At 43.0% G+C, this 21,031-nt stretch overlaps 2 protein-coding genes across 3 annotated transcripts in view; one reads left to right on the top strand and one right to left on the bottom strand.

Moving 5' to 3' along the window:
* Positions 1-234: 234 nt before the first annotated feature.
* The window catches only part of LOC138983760 (thialysine N-epsilon-acetyltransferase-like), a 33,556-nt gene continuing 12,759 nt past the window's right edge, over positions 235-21,031 (bottom strand). The window contains exons 1-5 of one of the 2 annotated variants that reach the window (XM_070357081.1): positions 6,819-6,951; positions 5,466-5,517; positions 4,698-4,766; positions 2,414-2,571; positions 235-1,811 (exon numbers count right to left, since the gene is read on the bottom strand). In XM_070357081.1, the coding sequence (XP_070213182.1) occupies positions 1,623-1,811; positions 2,414-2,571; positions 4,698-4,766; positions 5,466-5,517; positions 6,819-6,884 (534 nt within the window). In that variant the 5' untranslated portion in view covers positions 6,885-6,951 and the 3' untranslated portion in view covers positions 235-1,622. Of the gene's footprint in view, positions 1,812-2,413; positions 2,572-4,697; positions 4,767-5,465; positions 5,518-6,818; positions 6,952-21,031 lie in introns of those variants that run through there. The other variant, XM_070357085.1, reaches the window with a different exon arrangement.
* On the top strand, positions 7,154-18,365 carry LOC138983754 (ankyrin repeat domain-containing protein 42-like). Its single transcript, XM_070357065.1, has 11 exons — positions 7,154-7,252; positions 9,451-9,611; positions 10,315-10,542; positions 11,069-11,204; positions 11,826-12,026; positions 12,837-12,962; positions 13,337-13,486; positions 14,084-14,212; positions 14,443-14,569; positions 15,270-15,399; positions 16,206-18,365. Exons 1-11 carry the CDS (start codon positions 7,246-7,248, stop codon positions 16,335-16,337), a joined length of 1,527 nt encoding a protein of 508 aa, XP_070213166.1. The 5' UTR covers positions 7,154-7,245; the 3' UTR covers positions 16,338-18,365.

Below are 21,031 nucleotides of genomic sequence, written 5' to 3'. Positions count from 1 at the left end.
CTCCAATTTAAGACCCACTCCCTTTCAAGGCCCGATTTTCTGAGATTTTTGGATGTCTTAACAAATCGAAAAAATCTGAAAAAATCAGGTCTTGAAAGGGAGGGAGTTTTAAATTGATGGGTTTTAAAAAGGGGGTTCCACTGTATTTTTGAAATAAAAGGGCATCTTATTAAGCAGATATTGCATAACTGCTTGCATTCTTTCTTCATCACACAGTGGAACCCCCCTTTTAAGATCCCATAATTTAAGACTTCCTCCTTTATAAAACCTTGATTGTTTTAATTGTTCTGTTCATAACCTCTGTAAATTTACCTTTTCAGTCTTCCTCCTTTTAAGGCCGTGTTTCCTCAGATTATTGGAGGTCTTAAAAGGGGGGTTCCACTGTATAACATTCTCAATATCCAAGTGCACTTGTGAGTGAATATAAACTTACTACTTTTGTAAAAATGAACGATAAAGCATAACATTACCAAAGGCCACATATCTAACATATTTTGTTCCCATCATGTTCTTCCTGTTTTCTCCCACTCATTATAGCCGGGTTTCCAATTAACATGAATACTGTTTAACATGGCAGTGAGAAGTGAGATCAATGCATTCACAACACTCACATAACATTCCCTGATTTCAACTCTGGATAAAAGTCTGCCTGAAAGACAGAAACCTGTCATTGATTTCACAACACTCACATAACATTCCCTGATTTCAACTCTGAATAAAAGTCGGACTGCAAGACAGAAACCTGTCATTGATTTCACAAGTTTTCTGGAAACACATGACTGTCTGGATTTGTATGTGCTGTGCAGCGAGGCACACACTGCCTGCCAGTGAAGGTGACATTAAGCCACTGCAGGCAATAATCAGCTCCCATGTTATGTTGTGTCCACTCTCCTTTCAAAATAAGCCACATAGAAGCTACCAAATCGTTTGGGTGATCATTGGCAATGGGCTTTACTTGAGATCACATGAGTTTGGCTTGAGGTCACATGTGGCCTTTAGGAATGCCATCAGCAGCTAATCGAGGCTCTTATATATGTATATTTTTGAAAAAGAAAAAGGACTGGGTGGCCGAGTGGTAACGCACTTGCGCTCGGAATCGAGAGGTTGCGTGTTCGACCCTGGGTCGGGCCGCTATTTTCTCCCCCCTTTCCTAACCTAGATGGTGGGTTCAAGTGCTAGTCTTTCGGATGAGACGAAAAACCGAGGTCCCTTCGTGTACACTATATTGGGGTGTGCACGTTAAAGATCCCACGATTGACAAAAGGGTCTTTCCTGGCAAAATTGTATAGGCATAGATAAAAATGTCCATCAAATACCCGTGTGACTTGGAATAAAGGCCGCGAAAGGTGAACATTCGCCTAACAGGCTTGAGGTTTGCTGGTCGATGTGAATGCGTGATATATTGTGTAAAAAATTCCATCTCACACGGCATAAAGCGCTTTGAACTTCGGATAAGGCGCTATATAAATAAAGAGAATAATAAAATAAAATAATAATGATATCGAATGGACATTGCATTACATACACATCGGAGCTAACTATTCACTGTGAGCACTCGATCGTCTTCACTGTTCCACCAAACACAAATCCCGACAGTTATTTCCCAACGTGTAGTGCAAGCATCATGACTTGCCATCACCGTCACTCTGTGCCACAAACTGTTCCATCACAGTCTTGGTCATCCTGAACAGATGCCAGCCCTCCTTCTCGGTCAGGTCGACCCCCCCGCGACGCTTGTAGAGGTCAATGGCCGGTGTGTTCCAGTCCAACACCGCCCAGTGCAGGCGGCAGCAGCCTTTGGACAGCGCGATCTGAAACACAGTTTATTCATCACACACCTTATTTCTGACCACTATGCATATCGAAAACTATCACCTCACTGTCTCACATCTGGCAAGGCTTTTACACGGGATAAGACCATCCCTCCACTGGATCACATACCAAAAATCAACACCCTGACTATTTGCTGTCGTGAGTGGGATTTCCAACATTCTTTAAAAAATAAAATAGCACTGTGCACAGAGAGCACCCAGACTGTTCAGATCTGAGAGGGTAAGGCAAATTTAGAGTTAAACACAAGTATATGCACACACACCAATTTGCAGATAATGACTCCACATTTAACTCTCATTAGTTTCTCAGAAATAACAATTCAAAGTGAAGTCCCAAACACACAAAAGCATACCGCAGTACTTGTTGTAAATCTGCTTCCAAAACAGGCATTAAACTTTCTCCCCAATAACATGAGAACCCCCCCCCCCCCCCCCCCCATCCAACTTGCTGGTCCAAGCAAGGTCAGGAACAATCTAATAAAAGAAAACACTTGCACCAAAGATCTTATCTGAACTGGATGTGATTTATGTGAAAAAAGGGAAGACACGCAGAACTACAATCCTAAGGTTATTCAGCTGACCTTGGTGACCTCGACCCACATTGCGGTGCCGGCACCCTTGCCACGACATTGAGGAATGACGTAGAGGTCCTCCATGTAGCAACTCTTTCCCTCCCACGTGGAGTAGATGTAGTAGTACAGACAGAAGCCTACCACCACCCGCCCCTCTCCGCCCCCATCTGGGGAAAGCAAACACACAAAACTCACTTAAAGATATCCCATACCAATACATGCACAGCCTGGCCGTCACCTTACTATTCATTTTCTACTGCTGATATGTTGAAGTCACCCAGACAAACTTTGTTCTCAAATTGTGTTTGTCACTTCCGTGCAGACATGCAGAAGAAGTCTTTCTTTATTTCTTTATTTGGTGTTTAACGTCGTTTACAACCACGCAGGTTATATCGCGACGGGGGATGGGATAGAGCCATGCACTTGTCAATTGCTTTTTGTTCACAAAAGCACCAATCAAAAATTTGCTCCAGGGGCTTGCAACAGAATCCGTTACTCGTTAGTCGCCTCTTACGACATGCTGGGGAGCATCGGGTAAATTCTTTCTCGTCCCAACCAATATGGGACTCCCCCTAACCCGCGGGGGGTTGCAGAAGAAGTGACAGAATGTTTATGTGACGCCAATACAGTGGAACCCCTCTTTAATTTAAGAACCCCCAATTTATGACTTCCTCCTTTTTAAGCTCCTTTTTAAGACCCATCTTTCTCAGATGTTCTGCTCATAGCCTCTGTAAATGTACCTCCATTTTAGCTTAAGACTCACTCCCTTTTAAGACCCGATTTTCTCAAATCTTTTAATGTCGTAAATGCGGGTTCCACTGTATTCACATTATGACATCTTTTCCAACTTTGTCTGGTTTTTGGCGTCAGAGATTTCACTTGAAAAGAGATGTTTTGTGTTTTGTTTGTTTTTTAATTGATATCGTATGTCTTCAAAGTTTCTCTTTATTTTATGCACATAAAGTTACTAGCCACCCTCATCTCTTTATAACTCCATGTGACACAGACAATCAAACACAATTAAGTCACTTGAGGCATGTTAAATTGCTGAAGACTTGTACAGAAGTGCACTGAGTAACCAGTCAGCCGATCAACGTCTGTCAACGTCATATCAGATCAAAATACATTAAAGGCGCAGGTAGTCCTTCATGTGAAAACGGGGCTGCTCACATGCTCAGATCTGACCAGGCTTGTACATGAGATAAGACCACCCCTTCATTTGAACACAAACCAAAAATCAAGTGTTGGAATTGTTTCGATGAATTAATTTTATAGATTGACATTAGTGGCTTTGAAGAAGTTTGTTGATGAAATAACATTTTCACTGTTCACAGAAATCATCCATGGTGTTGATTTTGTGTGTGTGTCAAAGTGGAGCAATGGCCTTAACTCATGTAAACGCCTGGTCAGATCTGAGATGGTGAACCTTAACCCTTTACACAGGGAGGGCTGGGCCTTTACTCCTAAAATAACTCCCTGTCCGATTTGTAGGTTGTGAAAGAGTGAACACTTTTGCTTTTATTGAGGCAAGCTAATTTCCACATGTGTTCCTTGTTCACATGTTTCAGACACACCCCTCACTAGTGACTGGCCTATAATGTCACGTGGGAAAGTTTGGCTCAATAAAAGCAAAGATATTCACTCTTTATAATAATAATAACGGGTATTTATATAGCGCCTTATCCGAAGTTCAAAGCGCTTTATGCCGTGTGAGATGGAATTTTTTACACAATATATCACGCATTCACATCGGCCAGTAGATCAACAGCCTATAGGCCCTGCATCCACCTTTCACGGCCTATTATTCCAAGTCACACGCATTCACATCGGCCAGTAGATCAACAGCCTATAGGCGCTGCATCCACCTTTCACGGCCTATTATTCCAAGTCACACGGGTATTTTGGTGGACATTTTTATCTACGCCTATCCAATTTTGCCAGGAAAGACCCTTTTGTCAATCGTGGGATCTTTAACGTGCATACCCCAATGTAGTGTACACGAAGGGACCTCGGTTTATCGTCTCATCCGAAAGACTAGCACTTGAACCCACCACCTAGGTTAGGAAAGGGGGGAGAAAATTGCTAACGCCCTGACCCAGGGTCGAACTCGCAACCTCTCGCTTCCGAGCGCAAGTGCGTTACCACTCGGCCACCCAGTCCCGGCCACCCAGTCCTTTCACAACCCATAGTTATTTCACAACCCATAGTTATTTCCTAACAAGGTGTAATGTGAGGTAACTGGTCCTCGTGTGCGTTGCTGTCAGTGTCCGCAGGGAGTGTCAAGGAGACAGACCTGGTGAAGTTCCCTCCGCAACCAGGCAGTGGAAATATCGGTCCTCCCCAAAGCCATCCTTCCTCAGGACTGAAACATGACACACACACACACACCAATGCATTTACATGTAGCTTTGCATTAAACACACAAACACACTGCAATACAATGGTGCCCGAGACCATAGCAACATTGATGCAAAGATAAGCCTGACATCAACAGTCTCATATTACAACAGTCTTTTTACATACAGAGTGATCTCTTGATAAAGACAGCATTATTCTTCTTGCTTTGTACAGAGCTGACTCAGAGCAGACCTCTGTATCTCTTGCACGATTCTTCAGTCTTCCTACCTCATGGGTAACACTAGGATACCTGCCTTCAGCAAATTTGCCGAAATGGCCATCAAAGCTTCAGCAAAATGTGGAAGTTTTATGAATGCCTTGGTGTCATATTTCCCCTATCGTAAGAAAATTCTGCAATTCTGACAAAATGACGGCCAAGTTTTGTCTATAATTTGAAATACATCGTCTTTTTGCCGACAGCAGACGCCATGTGACATCCTTGTATTAACACACACCACACCCATTCTCCTTCTCATCAGTGTATAAACCCACACCACACGCATTCTCTAGTCATACATAGAACTAGAAGTAAGTTCTGTGTGAAAGCAGACAGTTTATACTCCCACATTAGGTCAGGTCCGACAGTTTTGACTAACAATTCAATCAGCCAGCAGACACTACCTCTATCCAAGGGAAATAAATACAATATCTACCATTCACTTACCATCAGCAGTTATGCGTACTTGCTCGGGCAGCTTCTCAAACTCTGCGAGCTCCTGGTGAAAGCAAAAGATGTAGTAGTAGTAGTAGTAGTAGTGGTTAGGGACTGGATTGGTATCCGTAAGCCTCACGGCTTTTTTTCGCGTCCCATCTCATTATCAAATTGTTTCAGGTCAATCATAATAACATGCTCAAAGTCGTATTTACTCAATATCAATTATCGTACAAATAAAGTGACTCAGTCATTAGTTTTTGTACATCCAGCAGATTTTTGAAAGTGTTAATAGTTTGTGCATTTTTAACAACATCAGACAGTGTGTTCCATGATGGTGCAACTCTGTTAGAAAAGGAATGTTTCCGGATATTAGTTTAAATGCAATAAAGATTTTGTCCGTATTTTTCCTCGTTACATCAGTGGTAGGTAGACTTCTTGAAAAAAGACTCAACTTTGACATTATCAATACCCTGAAAGATTTTGTAGGTCTGTATCAGGTCGCCTCTGAGTCTTCTCGATTTAAGGGTCGTGAGATTGAGTACCCGTAGTCTTTCAACATAATATTATGTCATGTTTTTCAAGGCCTTAACCAGTTTAGTCGCTCTCCTTTGCACCGTTTCAAGGGCGGCTGATTGACACTTTAGATACGGATGCCAGATAACGTTGGCATATATTCTAAATGTGGTCTAACCCATGCTTTATACAATTTTGTAAATGTGTCATTGTCAAGATAGGAAAATGTTCTTTTTATTAATATTATTATGCCAAGCATTTTATTTGCTTTATTTATTATGTTTTGAATATGTTTGTCAAATGTTACACCCAAATCTTTTTCCTCCTCGCACTTCATAACTGTTTTCAATTCATCATTCACCATCATTGAATAATCAAGTCTCGGATTATTTTTGCCCATATGCAGGACTTTACACTTAGATAAGTTAAAATACAAGTTCCATTTATCTGACCATTTCTGGAGATTATCAATGTCATTTTGTATTGTATGGTATCGCTGGGGTACATCATACAATTTGGTATCATCTGCAAATACTTTGCACTGTATCCGGTAGGTCATTAATAAAGATTGTAAACAAAACAGGCCCCAGAATACTTCCCTGGGGGATGCCAATTAAAACATCTGTACTGTCAGAAGATGCCGTTGTATTATATCACATTTGACTCTCATAAAAAGAACGCACTGGCTATACGTACTCGGAGTGTATACAGGGGTCAGAATCTTGTATACACTCCGGCATTAAGCTTTTGCCTAAAAAGAATCTGTTGGGTACCGGAATCTGTTCTCATTTCCGAACCGACTGTCCTGGCTACCTTTTCAGGTCTCATAATGTCACTAAGAATACTTACTATAATTAGCCTCATTATGTCTTCACAGTCATCCTCCTTTGCCACACGGACACTGTATGTGCTCATCTTGTATCGTTTAAACTCGAATTCTTTCTGTAGTGAGCCGCACAAGATGACTTTCGTTTTCGAACTGCGCAATGAGTTATCTCGCTTTGCTCATCAGGGGAGAATAAATAGAAAATAATTGGTTTTTATCAAGCCATAAATAAATAAAAGGTATAAATTAAGGTTACAAGTTTTAAGCAAAGATCTTGTTTTATGGCATTTTTCTGGAATTTGAATTTCTTTTTATCAATTGTCAAAATTTTTATTCAATCATAGACTCTGCTGTTTACCACTGCGAGGTCGTTGGTTCCCGAGTAAACATTTTGGGCAGTGTTGAGTGCGAGAAGAAAAAAGCCATTCGTGGAGCTTTGGAGCTACAATCATGCCGGGTAACGCTTTTATTTTCTTCTAATGCATCATCCCAAAGTTAGCTGAATACTTTACATGTTTATCATGACGATATACACTGGTTAAACCCATAAGTTGGGCACATCTAGGACCACATTCGTGTCAGACATTGACTGAGATGTCATTTACACATACTTGTACTTGTACTTGTACGACGATTTAGGTTAAAAACCTGTACGCCGATCCACAAAGGTAAGCTGCATACGCGGGGGGGGGCTAGTAGCAGCTTGGTGTGTAGACACTTGATGTGTCTTTCCAGTGTCTGTCCAGTCGTGCTTTAAAGCAGTTAACGCTATCAGCTGTCACAACGTTTTCGGGCAGGGTGTTCCAGTCTAAGACAACTCTGTCTGCGAAGAAGGCACTCCTTACTTTTGACTTGGCAAAGTTTTTAAACAGTTTAAGACTGTTTCCTCTCATGTCCCTTTCAGTGGGTGGGGGTTTGTGTAGATTGGGTTTCTGGGTAATGTATACCTTTGAGGTATTTAAAAGTGTCAATCATATCACCCCTGCGCCGACGATGCTGGAGACAAGGAATTCCCAGGATCCTAAGCCTTTCTGAGTATGACAGTTCCTTCAGACTTCCAATCATCCTTGTTGCCCTTCTCTGGACATTCTCTAGGTCTTTGCAGAGCCCTTTAGCCTGTGGATTCCAGACTGAGTGACCATATTCTAGAATGGGCCTGACCAAGCTTTTGTACAGCTGTACGAAGGTTTCCTTGTCCAAGTTCTGAAAGGTTCTTCTAATTACTCCAAGTACTCTGTTTGCCTTTGATACTGATGTTGTAATGTGTTCCTTGAAAGACAGTTTGTCGTCAATGTGCACACCTAGATCTTCCATTTGAAACTTCGAGGTCGTCATCGTAGATTGACGCCCGACCAAAGGTAATTGAAGCCCGAGCGAAGCGACGGAGGACTTCAATTAGACTTTGGGAGGGCGTCAATCCACGATGAAGACCGAGAAGTTTCAAATGGAAGCATATGTTAATGTTATTGTAATTCAATCTGACGACGATCTCTTTCCTGCTTTCATGCGAGTGTAAACAGACAGAATTGGTTCTGTTCTGTTCACACACTACTTTCAGTCCACCTACCTGCAAGGGTCAAGTCCCAAGAAATATGTCTCTGTATTCCTATCATATCACTCTGCTCCTGTTTTGTTTTCTTTCACATACATTTTCCCTTCTTTTTTGACGGGTTTCTGGACAGCAAACTCTAAAACAAATTCTTTTCATCACAAAAGCGATCTTTGGAATAGTTGACTGACGTATTCCGGAAGAATTCATGCATCAACTTACATCACGTATTCGACGTCATCATTTCGCATACCTTATGGTCTTGGTATTTCGTTGGCCTTCATATTTCCTACTTGTAAATTGACCCTCAAAGCTAACCGAGACTAGTTGAGGTTGTATCAATTCGCCTCGCCAGCAGGTGGTTAATGGCTTTTTTAGCGAGTGGTTATCGACAATTAATGACCGGTAATTTTTAATGAGTTGGGGCATTCTGACCAATCACAGGATCTGTTTCATTTAAATGCCAACTTGATTGAATTACAATTACACTTACCACAGTGCGTGATCAAGTAGATGGGAGATTTTGTATGCCAAGTGTAATTATCATTCCAAAAACAGAACAGAGGAGGGTACCCAGCGGGGTTGTACTAATCATAGGATTAATAAATAAACAAAATCATAATTCAGATGTAGACGTAACAGCATGGACTTGTGCCACGTAGCTGTGTCAGTGTGTGTCAATTACAAGTATGTGGAATGTTTCCCATCCAAACTAAACATACACAAAACATCACAGGAAGCAAGGTAAATAATACTGATTCAAATTACAGTGATCTTTGACATGCTATCAAAAATGTGGCAAACCATGACAAAATAAAACACTTGAAACAAGATGTAACAAGAAGAGATAAAAATTGTTTGTTTCTGATGACACCGAAAAAAAAAGAGGGTAGGTAGATCGGCTGCTTCGTTGTTGCTGTTTTTGTTTTAATTGATTGATGCCGTGCGTAACACTGTTATAACACAACCATATGTGTCTGTTATTGTAACACAACCATGTATGTCATTTATTGTAACACAACCATATATGTCTGTTATTGTGTGATGATGCCGTGTGTAACACTGTAGTAACACAACCATGTATGTCTGTTATTGTGTGACGACAGTGATGAACGGACGAGGGTACCAGAGTATCCATGATGCCGTACGTAGCAGCGACGTCTTGCGCCTGGAGGCCATGGTGAAGAACGGGGCCAGTATCAACGAGGTCGAGGACCGTGACAAGTTCACACCTGTACACACAGCCTGCAACATTGGGGCCCTGGAGGTGTGTGTGTGTTTGTGGTGTTTATATGTGTGTGTTAGGTATGTGCGTATTTGTGAGGGTAACCTCACAGGACTGTATGAAATCTTATCCTATCCTATCTTATCTTATCTAACATGACACCTATTAGAGATGTAGATGTAACAGCGTGGACTTGTGCCACGTAGCTGTGTCAGTGTGTATTACAGGGCATGTAACATCTAGGACTTTGGAGGTATGTCTTGACGTCTGTGTGTTAACATATCTTGCTTGCTGATATATATGCTTGTTTTATTCGTGATGTTTGACAGGAAAGAATGATGTGATGCTTCACCTTGCGTGTAGATAGCTCAATCCGTGGCCTCGCTGGCTTTGAAACCAGTTGCCGCGGTCAGCGTGTGTTTGACCACCATTACGTTCTGCAAGGGATTTATTTTCCAGAGTCAACTTTGTGCAGACTCTCCTCGGTGTCTGAACACCTCGATGTGCTTGCATTCGCACAATTAAGATCCAAAGATCACAGCAAAAGTCTCAGGCCTTGGAGAACATGAAAACACTCATGCAGGAAAAAGGGCAAAGTGGGTAGTGCAATCCTCTCAGTGAAGGCTATCCCCATGGATATCGGCCCGAATTTCCCAGAGGAAATTTCCCAAGTTCAATCAGATTTTCTAAATACCCCAACTCCCCTCCCACTCCTATATGTAACCCTCGCTGTATGTGTGTGCAGTGCCTTCACTGGTTGCTATGGCACAGTGCAGACGCCACGGTAACCACACCTCGCGGCTGGACACCGGCACACATCGCGGCCATCAGGGGTCAGGAAGGCTGTCTCCAGGCGCTGTCCTCTAATGGGGTCAGCATGTCCACCAAGGACGCTCGCGGCTCCACCCCCATCCACCTTGCCTGCGCTCACGGCCACTCCTTCAGCGTGCAGACTCTGCTCAGATGTGGCGTGGTAAGTCTCTGCTATGTCGATTTGCTCTGTTAGCTAGTGACTGGCATCAACATTTGTCAAAGACCCGCTCCGCCTCGTGAAAACAGTTTGCCTCTACGTCTCAGAGCTGGTCAGGCTTTAACAATGGATAAGACCATCCCTCCACTTGGTCATATATTAAAATGTCATCACCCTGACCGCTTGCTGTGGTGAGTTGGAATTTTTTGATGAATTAATTTCCAAAAAAGATGGCCTTATTCTGTGTAAAAAAAAGCCTGACAAGATCTGAGACCATGTCGAGGCGAAACTGTTTTAACGGAGTGGACCTTTGATTCAGGGTGTGGACATTGCTCAGATGTGGCATGCAGGTGGGTTTTTTCTTCTCATTTTACCCAATTTAATTTTTGAAGGGAAAATTACAAATAAACTTAATGGTATAACTGAGTTATTATCCAAAGATTTCAGATTTTTACTGCTAAAATACGTACTGGAAAGTTCCAGTTAACATGATCCCTATGTAGATTCAGTCAGCGTGTTTTGTTTTCAGGACGTGAACGCGGTGGACAAGAGCAAGTGGACTGGGGTGCACGTGTCAGCATATCACGGCCGTCTGGGGTGCCTGCAGTTGCTCCTCAAGTGGGGCGCTCGCTATGATGACGTCGACTGTAACGGCAACACACCAGGTAAGACGCTGACATACAGTACTGCTAATGTTCCTTACACTGCAGGATGCAGGGTTCAAACACCAACAATCTTTGTAGTTGATTTTTTTTCTTTTTTTTCTCAGTTTTTTTACATATTCAATATTTTCTGTTTGACTGGTTATGCAAGGATGTTGCGAGGCTTGATAACATTTCTCATGGCCTTTAAAAATGTGTCAATTTTCCTAAGTTTTCCTAATGTCATTGTCCGAAAACCAGCTCTTCCAAACTGACGGCAGATTAAGGTTTTGGCAATAGAAACATTCCGGAAATAACACTCGTCAGTTTTTGTGGCTGATGTTGAACCAGAATATGGGACAAACTTGACCTATATCATGTCTATTAAATTGACCTATATCATATCTATATATATCTCAGTGGGGGAACCCAGTGGAGACACACCCCTTTTAGCTACAGTGTTATGCTGAAAACAGTGAACACGTCTATAACAGGTAAAATTGTGTACACCTCATGAAAAAAAAAAGTAGAACAATATTTAAGATAATGTAAAGCAGCTTGATGGCTACATCCCTTTCCAAAAAATGTACAGCAATGTTTAAGATAGTGTAAAGCAGCTTGACAGCAACACCTGTCTGCACACAGCCCACCTGGCGGCCATGGAGGGCCACCTGCCATGCCTCAAGTTCCTGGTGAGCAGTGAGGGGGCACCGGACCACACGCTGGGGGCGCGCAACGACCACGGGGAGACGCCCCGCGACCTGGCGCAGCAGTTCTACAAGGAGAACATCCTGGAGTACATCGACCACGTCACGCACGAGATGGACCACCCGGAGGAGGCAGAGAGTGAGTCCCCTCATGGTTACCGGGATAATACCTGAAAACAAAAGGCCGTCAGATTGCTACCAAAGTTCTACCATACGATTCTGATAATACCTAAAACAAAAGGCCCTCAGATTGCAACCAAAGTTATACCATAAGATTCTGTGTTACCAATAATGCTACCGTGCAGGAGGACCACCTTCACTTTGCAAAAGCAAGCATTTTTTTAAAGCTCAATTAAAAGTTGTAAAATAGTTGAGGGTTGTTTAGGCTACCTCCTAGGTTGTTTAGGACCCCCCCCCCCCCCCTTCGCCAAGTGTTGGCTGCTATATGTGTGGTGTGTAGGGAAAGGGTAGTTACAGTTAAGTGAACAAAAGCTCTCAAGTCTTCAGCCATGCAGCGATCATGCTTGGCATTGTTGAGTTCATACAGGTCGCGATGACTTCTTATTCTCCAGTGGACAAGATGTTTATGTTTCTCAGTGTTTTTGTGAAGCTTACTGTGTGTGTTGTACACGGATGGATTCTCACTCCTTGTATTGACTGCTCCAGCACACTGAAGATGATGAGAGTGTGTGTGTTGAGCATGGTGTGTGTTGTGTGTTTGTAAGCATGTGTGCTAAGCATGGTGTGTGTTGTGTGTTTATGAGTATGTTTGCTAAGCGTGCTGTCTATTGTGAGTGTGTGTGCTAAGTGTGCTGTGTGTTGTGTGTGTGCTAAGCATGCTGTGTGTTGTGTTTATAGACCTGGCATTCCCAGCCCACCTGGCGGCGTACAACGGAGAGCTGGATCACTTGAGTGTGTGTGCTAAGCGTGGGGTGTGTTGTGTTTATAGACCTGGCGTTCCCAGCCCACCTGGCAGCGTACAACGGGGAGCTGGATCACCTGAGAGTCCTGGTGGAGAATGGAGTGGTCAACATCAACGAGCGAGACGACAAGGGGTCAACACTCGCACACAAAGGTCAATGTACTTTATGTTAAAATTGATCAGAAATGTCGTATTGAAGGTATTGAGAGAGAGAAAGAGGGAGTGTGTTTGTTTTTGGGTGGATGAGTGTCTGTAAGGGTGTCGGGTTGTCCATGAAAACTTGTGTGAGTGTGTGTACGTTTGTATTTTTGTCTTTTGCCATCTTTGTCTTACGGTGAAGAAGAAAGTTTGTCTTGTGTGTGCCCTTCTGTCTGCTTCATAAATTCCTGGTTAGACCAACATTTTTGGAAGAATTCATCAACACTTTGACTAAATTTTTTTTTTTTTTTTATAGCTTTAAGACTAAATGTTAATCTGTGCCTGTGGCATTCATACTTAACCTTGACCTGTGCATTTTGTGTTTTTAGCGGCAGGTCAAGGTCACCTTCACATCCTGCAGTGGCTGGTTGAGATGGGGGCGGACGTGGAGATCACTAACAACGCGGGGGAGACGCCCAGAGACATTGCGCGGCGCTTTGCTCACCTCGCCTGTGTCAAGCTGCTGGGGGGCGACCCAGGTAAGGGGGATGTGGGTGTGTTAGGGGAGACGCCCAGAGACATTGCGCTGCGCCTTGCTCACATCGCCTGTGTCAAGCTGCTGGGGGGCGACCCAGGTATGGGGTGTGTGTGTTAGGGGTGGGGGGGGGGGGGGGGAGTTCAGGTAAGGTGGATGGGTTTGGGGTGGGGTGGGGTGAATATAGGTAAGATTTTTGGCCTTTGTCACTGGGTAATACAACTACAAGTTAATGTTAGTCAAACTTGCCAAGATTCAGGCCTGGACTGACACTGCTTGCCGTGGACTGGGTGGGAAGGGGAGGTGGGGGGATGAAGGTGGGGGGGGGGGGGGGTGTATACTGTGGTGAAAGCTGTGTGTTAAATATGTTTTCCCTAAACTGCCCTCATTACGATTGTGTCCCAGAATGAATAAGCTTTGTGGTTTACGTTTTATTAGCTCCCATAACATCCTATCACCTTCGCAACCCCTCATTGGGGGAATAGCTCGCGGTAGAGTTGGTGATGGTGTTGCTGGTCATGTATACATCTTCTCTACTCATGGATGATGATGAGGATGATAATGATGATGATGATGATGATGACAATGATGATTATTACAGAGGAAGAGACATCAGTGGTGAAGGGGTCAGATGAAGAGGATGAAGACGATGACGATGACGATGACGTCACATCAGCTGGCTTCAGGAGACGAGGCGGCAGGAAGAAGAAAGACAGCAGTGATGCTAAAGGTGGGACTTTCTACCTGTCTCTACCTGCCTGTAGCCAGTGGTAATGTTGTGTCTATTTAACACTAAGTGTGCGTGATACAGAAAAAAGAAGGACAGCAGTGATGTAAATAAAATGTCGAGCTTTTATTAGCTGTCAGTCAGTCCAGAGAAGCTGCTGTGAAAGGGTGACTACTGCGTCACCCTGTCATAAAGTGTAATGGATGTTGATGGCTGTTGTTATGTCTACGCAGGGCGCGCCAAGCTGCGTGTGGATGAGCTGGAGCGTCTGCTGGAGATCGCCAAGAAGAACTTCGTGCAGATGGGGGGATCACTCTCCGAGGACCGACGTCGCATCAGAGAGATGAGAGACAAGGACCAGTGAGTGTTGTGATGTGTGTCATTATGCTAATAGTGTCTGCCGGTAGATGTGTCTCATTATGCTGATAGTGTCTGCCGGTAGATGTGTCTCATTATGCTGATAGTGTCTGCCGGTAGATGTGTCTCATTATGCTGATAGTGTCTGCAGGTAGATGTCTCATTATGCTGATAGTGTCTGCCGGTAGATGTGTCTCATTATGCTGATAGTGTCTGCCGGTAGATGTGTCTCATTATGCTGATAGTGTCTGCAGATAGATGTGTCTAGTTATGCTGATAGTGTCTGCCGGCAGATGTGTCTCATTACGCTGAAATACTGTTGTAGTGATGAAAAACTTGCAGGTTTTGTCAGTGATCCGTAGCCGTTTTCTGAACTGGTAGGTAGCGTTACAAGCACACATCCTGGCTTTCCCAAACTCCAGTCACCTTATTACAACCACTAGTCAGACTAAAGGATTACATTTCTCCTACAAGGGGAAAAGCATGTCTAATGAAGTACCAAGTGGTAGACATGGTTTATTTTATGTTGGGTACATTCACATTTTCCTGAGAGGCTGCCACTTGTTGGTGAATATTTCTTATATTTTTAATATTTTCCGGGTAAAATATATGGTTTATGTGATTCCTGTTTGTTGCGATTCATTTGTATGCTGTTATTTTTGTTGGTGAGTATTTGTTGAATTGTGTGTGACTGTGTGTGCAGCACTATCAGCGAGCTAGAGGCACAGCTGGACTACGAGCGACTGCGGCGCGAGAAGCTGGAGGCTCAGCTCGACCAGTATCGCCGGGAGATCTCCTACCTCAACTCTCAGATGGAAAACATGCAGCTCCAGGTCAGTGCCAGCTTTGCACAGACAAGATTTTGTTCCTGTCCCACAAGTCTGACAAGATTATACCTATGATGGACTAACTATGATGATTTGCTAATGCCAGCTTTGCACACTGTCAAGGGAACATTTTGTAGTGGAATATTGTTATGTTTACGGTACCAGAGTATAATATACATGCCGCAAATCTTAAACAGATTTATTTTGGGGCGTCTGTTTAATGGTCTGGCCGGACAGCCAACATGGACCTATTTGCATAGGTATCGACGCTTTGGTTTTAGAAATGAATGATTGTACTGTGAAGGGGGTGGTAGGCTGCCACTCCGGTGATCCAGTGAACTCGTCCCAAGTTGGCCATGATGGGTTGCTGTCTCATCAGAGAGCTCTGGGAGAGAGATCTATGCGTGTGCATGTATGTTTGAGTGTGTGTTTGAGTGTGTGCATGTGTGTTTGAGTGTGTGCATGTGTGTTTGAGTGTGTGCATATGGACAACTTGTGTACAAAGACCCCTTGTACCCTTTTTACCACATTATTCAGCTGGCATATATGCCGATTTTGGAGGATGATTGCTTGGTGTTTTTGTGTTTCTATAACCTACCGAACTCTGACATGGATTACACAATCTTTTCCTTGCTTACTTGGTCTTGTGCTTGCTTGTACGCATTAAAGGGGGATAATTAAGGCACTAAAGCAGGTCTGCACACAAGTTGACCTGGGAGATCGGCATAAGTCACAAGCAGGTCTGCAAATAAGAGATGGACAAATAGGGCCCGTTGCGCGTTGAATCATGTGTGTTGGTTGTGTGTCCACAGGAAAGCGATGAAGAGTTGGTACTGCCGGCGAAGAAGAAGAAACCCAAGAAGAAAAGTCACGATGACGGAGGTGTCTTCATCAAGCGCAACTTCACCGTCCCCAAGAAAGGAAGCCGCTTCAAGATCGTGTAGGGACACCGGTTGACTTTGACAGAATATACTGAATGACTGATATAGCCGCTTCAAGATCGTATAGAGCTATGAACGATTGACTTTGACTGGATATACTGAATGACTGAAAAAGCCTATTCAAGATTGTATAGAGCTATGAACGATTGACTTTGACTGGATATACTGAATGACTGATGTAGCCGCTTCAAGATCGTATAGAGCTATAAACGATTGACTTTGACTGGATATACTGAATGACTGATATAGCCTATTCAAGATTGTATAGAGCTATGAACGATTGACTTTGACTGGATATACTGAATGACTGATATAGCCCCTTCAGAGGCTATGAACAGAACATTGACAAAGGAGGGTTTTGGAAAGGAGGATGTCTTAGCCCCGGGGGTTGTAGAAGGTGGGTTACACTATTACATCTGTATGCTGAAAGACAAACTACGCTGTGATTTGTTACCATTTTGTGGGTACGTGTGGCATGTTCCGTTGTTACTTTTTCGATGTTATGAAATCTGCCTGATGTTATGCGATACACTTGAAAATTGTACAGAGTGTAGCGCCATGTGTGTGTGTGTGTGTGTGTGTTTGCATGTTAGTGTGTGGGTAGGCAGAGGTGGGGTGTGTGTGAAATTTACCTTGCCCTTTTTTCAAGCTAGTACTGCGCAGTTCTCACAAACTATCAGTGCGCTTTACATGGAAAGGAAAGTAAGAGAAAATGTCACTGAGTGGAATTGACAGGTGGCTTGTTTTCACTTGAATTGTAAGAGAAGACATGACAGGTTCACCAACAGCTCAAATACTGGCCTAGAAAAATAGTGTAAATAGTGTGGATGTAGTATTTGAGTGTTTTCATAGGATGGCTTCTTTGTCTCTTTTTATATGTGACATGCATGGTTAATAGCAACTTTTTTCATTGTCATTGTAACATTTACTGGTCTAATTTCGAAATTTTCCTTTTTTCTAATATATGTTTCATTTTTTTCAATACTTTATTGTCCCATCGCTGGAAAATTTGGGTCGCTTCCTCCTATGTTTCATTTTATGCTTTGACCTTTGATCTGATTACTACTTGGCAACATTTCAGTGGTGTTTATGATGCAACAATAGTTCTTTGGTGTTTTTGATGCAACAATAGTTCTTTGGTGTTTTTGATGCAACAAACATTAGATATAGAGAGAATACTACATGGCTTGCTGTGTCGTACAAGATTTACAAGAGGTTTTTTTTTATAAATATTGAACTGCGAGCGAAAGCGAGCTGTTCACTATTTGAAAAAGCAACGAGTGTAAATCTGGTACAACACAGCAAGCCATGTAGTATTCTGTTTATCCTACATACTGTACTTACGTGTATTTTACTGAAAATGTCCTGCAGTCGAGGCAACTAAATTGAAGACGCTTGTTTTAGAACCTCGATCTCTTCTAAAGCCTCGTGCAATCTATTACGTCAAAGCAAAGAAACGTCACTCTGAAAGTGTGGCGTGACGTGTTAGTTCTAAAGATTCATCGAGGGTAATTAGCGAGCGCAATTTTTGTTTCTATAATGACGTTTGTCTCGGTGACTTTGGCATCGTAAGCAGTGGAAAAACAGATCCTTGCCAGACTTGCTTGACATGACCTCATTTACATGATATACACACGTGTGATTTGAACGATTATTATCTCACGGGTGTCTCTCTCAGTATGATGTAGGATAAAAGCATGTAGTAAAATGTTGTTAGTACAGTAAGCTTACTTAGTAGAGTTCCTTACATTCGCTGTGCTGATAGAACTTAAAGTCTTGCGTGGATGTGTGTGCCACATGTCCATTCTGCCAGTGGGGGGGGGGGGGGGGGGGGGAGTGACAAGAGCAAGGAATGGAGAGAGTGCTTGTGTTTATCTCCTGGGGAAGTATGATTCATAAATTTGATCATTTACTTGCCTTTTGCAGGTCACTCATTTGTACATGTTAATATTACTTATATGCTTAGAACCATTTACCCCTATATGAATTCTTGTAGTACGAAATCAAAGAAATACAATTTTCAGAATTTTAGGTTTGGTGCATGTATACACACATGTGTGTGCGTGTGTGTATGTTTATACCTAGTTGAGTCTTTGAAGCAGCGTGTTCTTGTTGTGGACAGTTATTGATTCAGTTATCAGACATAAACAGACTTCACAGACAAGGATAGACTTCGCAGTCAGGCTGTTTCTGGCAGTCTCTTGTTGACGAAGGTCGTCATGGTATTGTGTGTCATGCCGTACACCAGCCGCCCCTCTGTCTCGCTCCAGTTGAGGGCTCCGTTGCCATGGTAAAAGTCACGTGCCTGCTGGTTCCAGTCCATCACAACACAGTGAACATAGGCACACCCTCTGTCCAGGGCTTTCTGTAACACAGTGTAACATGGTCTGTAACTGAAGAGAAGTCTAGCCAAGGGGGAAGAGAAGCTCAAACTAGCCTCGGAAGCACAAAGGCTCAAAACCAAAGAAAAGAACAGTAAAGTAACAACATCAGATACTTCGCTGATTTGCCCCCCCCCCCCCCCCCAAAGGAGGAACCCCCCCCCCCCCTTACAACTCATTTGGTCCGGCCCTGCACCCATACATACCCACTGCACGTGATTGGCGTGTGTGTGTGTGTGTGTATGTATGTGTGTGAGCGCGTGTGTATGTGAGTGCGCGTGCGTGAGTGTGTGTGTGTGAGCCTGTGCATGCGTACCATGTGCATGTTATTGGCGTGTGGGTGAGTGTGAGTGTGGGTTTTGGAATGAAGAGATTGAGTCCCCAAACTCATTACTGGTCTGCAAAGATCGACGAACAGTACCCATTTGAACCTGTGAACTCCTGCTGGCGTGGCGCATTGAAACACTCTCAACTAGTCTCTGCTTACCAACGCACCCTGCATATCCGGTTGGCCAAGTCGAGGGCTAAATTTAGCAACATTACCACTTCCGTTTGCTCATTCGCACGTGGAAATGGCCGATTTCGAAGAAAAAACAAGTCTCGGCCCGCTCAAAATAACAATGACCGAGACTTTCAGTAATTCCTTCGCGTGACGTCGAACCCTCTTACGCCATAATGTGACGTCTTCAAGACATAACCCTGACTTGTCTCCTGGATTACTGCGTCATGATAGATACATTTCGAAGAACAATCACAAGGTTTGGCTCACAATCCAAACAAGTGTGAGCATTCTGCCATTGACTGTGCGGATAATTACATTTATTTTCGGTTTACCGCAGTAAGCCGAACACAGTGTTGGGGGGAGAGCATCACCGTGTTTGGCCAACTTCCGGTGAGACGACCCGCAGTCGGCCGACTGAAATTTTGTTCGTGAAACCATAGATGTGTATTTTGGGGTAACTGACGGGTTACTGTGACACTTAATCAGAATCTTTCAAATTGTATCTCTTTTATCAGTCTCTTTCGTAACATATACCGAGAGGCATAGATTCCGCAAACTGAACTTTAAAAAATCACAAAAAATCAACTCAGTGGTGAATGTTTTCAATGTTTGAATATTTTATTCATTGGCCATTTTAGTGTTTATAAACCTTCGCTTTATTGATTTTGAATAGAACATCATGAAATGACAATTTTTCAAAAAAAGTGACTGAGTCCAAGCGCAATGATTTCGGAAAACGTTCAGTGTTCATCACGTTCAATGCTTTGGCCAGCTCTGAGCATCCCAATCGCTTGCTGTCTCTCTCCTTCATCAAGTCGTGGCATGATTGCGATATCTGATACAGCCAAACAGCCAGTTGCATTGTATAGGGCCATACACTATCTTTTTTACGTTATTGTCTCCCGTTCAGCCCATTGTCTTTATTAGTACAGTGAGCTGTGGCTGGATCAGCAATACTGCAAAGCGCACGCTGACAGCGTGAAACATTTGCTCCAACACTCAAGATGTCAACTACAAATTACAGGTTCAATCTAATTTTCGTTTGAGAGCAAAATCGTTCAATGCACTATTTGCAGAATTTATGCCTTTCAGTATAGTATGTCGTCACTGTGCCCCGTTTCGCCCTATTTTCGTCGCGATTGTGTAGTGACCCTTCGCCCCATGTACAGTGGAACCCGCTTATAAGAAAGTCGAAGGGAATATTTTTGGTGCTTTTTATATTTAGTCAAGTTTTGACTAAATATTTTAACATCGAGGGGGAATCGAAACGAGGGTCGTGGTGTATGTGCGTGCGTGTGTGCGTGCGTGTGTGTGTGTGTGTGTGTGTGTGTGTGTGTGTGTGTGTGTGTGTAGAGCGATTCAGACTAAACTACTGGACCGATCTTTATGAAATTTGACATGAGAGTTCCTGGGTATGAAATCCCCGAACGTTTTTTTCATTTTTTGGATAAATGTCTTTGATGACGTCATATCCGGCTTTTCGTGAAAGTTGAGGCGGCACTGTCACGCCCTCATTTTTCAACCAAATTGGTTCAAATTTTGGTCAAGTAATCTTCGACGAAGCCCGGGGTTCGGTATTGCATTTCAGCTTGGTGGCTTAAAAATTAATTAATGACTTTGGTCATTAAAAATCGGAAAATTGTAAAAAAAAATAAAAATTTATAAAACGATCCAAATTTACGTTTATCTTATTCTCCATCATTTGCTGATTCCAAAAACATATAAATATGTTATATTCGGATTAAAAACAAGCTCTGAAAATTAAATATATAAAAATTATTATCAAAATTAAATTGTCCAAATCAATTTAAAAA

The sequence above is a fragment of the Littorina saxatilis genome, linkage group LG13 (assembly GCF_037325665.1).
Source record: "Littorina saxatilis isolate snail1 linkage group LG13, US_GU_Lsax_2.0, whole genome shotgun sequence".
Classification (NCBI taxonomy): domain Eukaryota; kingdom Metazoa; phylum Mollusca; class Gastropoda; order Littorinimorpha; family Littorinidae; genus Littorina; species Littorina saxatilis.
The sequence above is the reverse complement of the archived record's forward strand: the minus strand, read 5'-3'. Positions and strand labels throughout refer to the sequence as shown.